The 5210-nt window shown below is 51.0% G+C and overlaps 1 protein-coding gene across 2 annotated transcripts; it reads left to right on the top strand.

Moving 5' to 3' along the window:
* The first annotated feature begins 1199 nt into the window (after nt 1-1199).
* Nucleotides 1200-1826, top strand: LOC124694343 (putative glycine-rich cell wall structural protein 1). 2 transcript variants are annotated; one of them, XM_047227337.1, is made up of 2 exons: nt 1200-1356; nt 1405-1826. In XM_047227337.1, the coding sequence occupies exons 1-2, from the start codon at nt 1200-1202 to the stop codon at nt 1824-1826; spliced, it is 579 nt and encodes a 192-aa protein (XP_047083293.1). The 2 variants fall into 2 exon arrangements, with proteins under 2 accessions (XP_047083293.1, XP_047083292.1); XM_047227336.1 differs by having other exon boundaries at nt 1200-1826.
* Nucleotides 1827-5210: the final 3384 nt, after the last annotated feature.

The following is a 5210-nucleotide window of genomic DNA, read 5'->3' as shown; positions in this document are numbered from 1 at the left end:
ACAAATGAACCTTCGGTATTACACAAGGAGGCGAGGAAGATGTACAAAGTACAACGGTGCCAGGCTGTATGCATTCTAGCTATGCAGAGGCCAGGTGTAAGCTTGTCAACTTTATCTTCGAGATACGAATTTCCGAGTAATCAAACGTCATGTATTGAAAGAAAAATAACAAAGTATAGTCCTGGAGGGAAAATAGGCAACATATTGAGCGTTGGATATGGCATAGACCCCAAACAGGTTGTGAAATCTCCGCATTGGCGAAGGAGGCGACTTGCATGCATGAACTTTATACATTATGGTGAACTTAACTAGAATCAGAAAACAAAATGTTATCTTGAAGACTTGAACCATGTGATCGTGTTGGGCGGTCAATCAGGGGCGGTCGTAGAGGCAGCCAGCCGGATCGATGAATACGATGCAGGCTTGCGTTTTCCCCATGAACACGAACGTGCAAGCATTCCTGATTATTGCCTAGCTACGCATAGGGTTTCCATGACTTTTCTCATTGTCTCGTTCTTCGAGTGAGAGCCCATACCGGACGGCCGGCTGGCCAGATCGAGTTGCGCTGCACGTACGTACATACCTCGGCGACGGATCGTCGGTAGCGCGCGCAAGACCATCCCTGCCGGGCGATCGGTCGATCACGGGACGCACTGTAGATCTGCTAGCTGAGAATGAGTGAACCTGACGTGATTTGACGAGGCGCCTGATCGGAATGACACGCACTCACTCACAAATCACCAAAGCAGCACCGCAGCAGGTGTACTGCAAAGCCGGAGCTACAGACCCACAGTGGTATAGGATGCTAGAGATACAGAGCCGTACCTCATCTTCTCCCCCGGCCAGCACTACACTGTGATCGATGGCCCCGGAAATGGCTAGCCCTCCAAACACCTCCCTTGTCGTCGTCTCCTTCCTTCCCCAACCCCGAAGCCAGCTCACATGCACGCATCGTCCTCTTGCGCATGTAGCCGCCAGCTAGCTAGCCCTTGCTCCCCAGTCTTCACATGGAGAGCGATCCACTGAGCTAGTAGTAAAATACCTTCGCTGTAGACAATGTCGTAGCTAAGCCAGGAGCAAAACCCTACCCTTCCTTCTTGGGCTATAAGTACCAGCCCCAGCTCCCTTGCTGTGCCACACCCAGGCAGAGCAGTGAGCTGATCTATAAACCCCTGCACACAGTAGCTAGAAAGGCGGCCATGGCGAAGAAGGTGGCGGTGATCGCCACGCTGCTTGCCCTGAACCTGCTCTTCTTCACCTTCTCCGACGCATGTGGCTGCCAGTGTGGAGCCTGCCCTAGTCCGGGCGGAGGCGGTGGCGGTGGCGGGGGAGGTGGTGGTGGAGGACGAGGCGGAGGTGGCGGGAGCGGAGGCAGCGGCGGCAGCGGCGGCAGCGGCGGAGGAGGGAGTAGCGGAGGTGGAGGCAGCGGTGGTAGCGGAGGCGGCGGTGGAGGCAGCAGCGGAGGTGGCGGGTCAGGAGGAGGTGGCAGCGGAGGTGGCGGGTCAGGAGGAGGCGGCAGCGGCGGCGGCGGATCGGGAGGAGGTGGCGGCGGCGGCGGACGTGGAGGGCGGTGCCCGGTCGACGCGCTGAAGCTGGGCGTGTGCGCCAACGTGCTCAACGGGCTGATCAACCTTGAGCTGGGCACGCCGCCGAAGAAGCCTTGCTGCACGCTGATCCAGGGCCTCGCTGACCTGGAGGCGGCCGTCTGCCTCTGCACCGCACTCAGGGCCAACATCCTGGGCATCAACCTCAACGTGCCCATCGACCTCAGCCTCCTCGTCAACTACTGCGGCAAGAGCGTCCCCAGAGGCTTCCAGTGCCCATAGGCATCCATATCCTTCCTTCAACTATATACTGCCTACATGATCTGCTTGCATTGCATTTGCATGCATGATCTGCTTGCTTAATTTACCACTTCGTATTCTATATTTGCGTCTGCATGTCCGCGTCTGTGGGATGATATATGTTGTAGGCACTGCCCATAGCTGTTGTTATGCTTGTGGATCGTCCAGCTAGGTTAGACACTATGCTTCTGGATGGAGTTCTCATATATGATCTCGTGCAACATGTACCGCTAGCTACGGCTACTAGTATTTGCTTGAACAAGAGGTTCCGCTTACATTTCCTCATAATTATAATAAAAGTGATCTTATATTGTCAACAGGTGTGTGAGCTCTAGCATTTTGTACCTTAATTAATTCGATTTTTGTTGCGCCTTTGATTTCTAATTAAGAGTCTGTAAATTCAAGTGTAATTTGTGGATGATTGATTACTCTGTTACTAGTTCAGATCGATCCATCTAAGAGCATGTCTAACAGACCCCGTATTTTTCTACCCCTTAAAACGTGAGTAGAGGGCCCTGTATTCGATTTTGAGCGGGCGAAAACTCGTCTGAGCTAGCAGACCCCGTATCCTTAAACCGTAAAATAGAATATTCCCAGAATATGCTAAATTAATTAATTTTTCTTTTTTTCTCATCTTCTCCCTTTCCTTCTTCCTCCTCCAACCAGCACGACTGCCCCAAGCCCCGTCCTGCCAGGCCGGCAGCCGCCCCCCGCCGCCGCCCCTGCGCGCTGCCCCGCTGCGGCCGCCGCCCCGCTTGCTGCCCCGCCCCGGCCGCCGCCCTTGGCGTGCTCCCCGCCGCGGCCGCCGCCCCTGCGCGCTGCCCCGCCACGGCCGCCGCCCCTGCGCGCTGCCCCGCCACGGCCGCCGCCCCTGCGTGCTGCCCCGCCGCGGCCGCCGCCCCCTGCGCGCTGCCCCGCCGCGGCTGCCGCCCACTGCGCCGCGCGCAGGCCTGCTCCCTACCGCGACCGACGCCGTCGGCTGCGCCGCGCGGAGGCGCTGCTCGGCGTCATCCAGCAGCAGCTCGGCGGGCAGCCCCCGGCGTGCTCTGCGACGCCGCCCCGGCCCCCTGCCGCGACCGACGCGAGGCACGGACGAGCTCCTGCAACCGTCGCTTGGTCCTAGCCCGCGCGATTTCCTGAAAGTTCAGCGCGCCACGAGTGAGGGGTTGGCCCTGTATTCAGCCTCCCGCCCCGCACAAGTAAGGGGCGAAGACCCGCCCCGTAATCGAAAACAGCAAAAATCGGAGCGGGGGCTGATTTTATGGGGTCTGCTAGACGGCCGGGTAGAGCCCTACCCCGTATATCGGCGGTTATTATACGGGTTTGGCCCTTTTAAGGGATCTGTTAGAGCTGCTCTAAGAATCCTCCGCGCGCGCGCAACCTGACATCTATGACGCGTCTCATTAGCTAGGACCGACCGCAACACGTATACAGTGCAACGTACGCGTACCATCCACGCGTATCATGAGGGCTCTCTTCAGTTAACTGCATCCATGTCTCGTGCTTAATTAACTTTGTGGTGAGTATGGACGCCCGGCCACAAATATTTTTCAATAAAGATAGCTTTGTTACTCAAAGTTTAAGCAATACACCCGGTCACAAGTTCTCTGCAAAGCTAAGATGTACACAGCCATCCAAAGAAGCACAGTATCATAGAAAACATTACAAAACAACACTCGTAAAAGCGTGAAGAGCCAATTATGCCATAGGAGCCGTAATCCTACGATTTTGGAGCAACCCATGTTGGACAGTAAACTCCTTGGCCATATTCTCCAATCGTGTAGACACCTCCGTAAAAAGGTCGCGGTCCTCCAAGCGCTAAAGCAACGACCATAAACCGAGCAAAATTGTACACCGGTAGATGACCTGCATAAGAGAAGATTTTTAATCATTAAAATTTTGTCATTCCTATATAGCCAAAGCGACCATATAATGACTATCGCTCCCACGACATTGCGTGGGGGTATAAGGTAGAACCTATCTTAAAGATTGATCATATAGACCTAGCGAACCGACACTGGAAGAAAAGGTGTTTTATTGTCTCCTCTCCGTGATAGAAAACACATTTTGTACACCTATGCCAGTTGCGTTTTGGAAGATTGTCTTTAGTAAGAACGACCCCACGACAAAGGTACCATGCAAAAACCTTAGTTTTCAATGGTATATTCATCTTTCAAATAGATTAATTATTTAAAACTAGTTGGATGGGTTTGATTAAGGCTTCTTGCATGGATCCTACCGAGAATACACCGTTCTTCGTAAGTTCCCGATGGAATTCATCAGACCCATGTACCAACTAGACTAAACCTAACATTTGTAAAAAAATCATTCCAAGAAGCCAACCGAGGTCCAATAACATCACGCTTGAAGATGGTGGAGATGTTTCCATCATCTTTTATAAAGTATCACCTTTATGATGTACAATATTGTACAAATCTAGATATTATTCTCGAAGGGTGGTGAACCGTATGGAAAAAAGAGTTTCTTAGTTGCCATAATACCGGCCCAAGAACTGTGAATCTCCAGATTTCCAAATAACCTGAGAAATCGTTTTTGAGCCAATATACTTTCTTTTGCCGTACGCCATTCGCAGTTAACAACCTAGCCAGCCATTTTCCTAGCAGGACCTTGTTCTTAACTTCAAGATCATTAACACCAAGTCCACCTTCATATTTTGAATGGCAAACGACGCTCCAGTTAGTCAACCGATATTGTTTCCTCTCACTATCCCCTTGCCAAAAAAAAATCTGGATCTAAAATAATCCAATCTATGCAAGACTCCTTTAGGCAACTTGAAAAAAGAATTCATATATAGTACCATGTTTGTCAGTATTGAATTTATTACGAGTAATCTTCCACCCAGATATAGAAATTTTCCTTCGAACTACTAAGGCGCTTCTGTAGTCTTTTCTCGACTATTTTCCATTCCGCTAGCGTGAGCCTCCGATAATGGATCAGAATGCCCAGATAAGTGATTGGAAAAGTGCCAAGCCCACATCCGAAAAGTTTGGCATATAGGTTGGCCCCGACATGGGCCTCAACAAAACAAAACAGTGCACTTTATGAAAATTAATCTTAAGACCTGACAAATGCTCAAATCTTGATAGTATTAACTTAGAATTTCTCGCTTTTTTCAGATCATGCGTCATAAAAAAGATTTGTATCATCAGCATATTGAAGAATAGACTGTCCTCCATCAACCAAGTGGGGAACCACTCCTTCAATCTGACCATCGACTATAGCCCGCTTAATTAAGATACCCAGCATATCCGCCACAATATTTAATAGCATTGGAGATAATGGATCGCCTTGCCTCAAACATTTATTTGCCTGAAAGTATTTCCCAACGTCATTATTGACTTCAAT

The sequence above is a fragment of the Lolium rigidum genome, chromosome 3 (genome assembly GCF_022539505.1).
Source record: "Lolium rigidum isolate FL_2022 chromosome 3, APGP_CSIRO_Lrig_0.1, whole genome shotgun sequence".
Classification (NCBI taxonomy): domain Eukaryota; kingdom Viridiplantae; phylum Streptophyta; class Magnoliopsida; order Poales; family Poaceae; genus Lolium; species Lolium rigidum.
This window is presented reverse-complemented; position numbering and strand designations above follow the sequence as displayed.

Excerpts from the sequence above, each read along its gene's own strand:
- LOC124694343 (XM_047227336.1), top strand. The coding sequence starts at position 1,200 with ATGGCGAAGAAGGTGGCGGTGATCGCCACGCTGCTTGCCCTGAACCTG.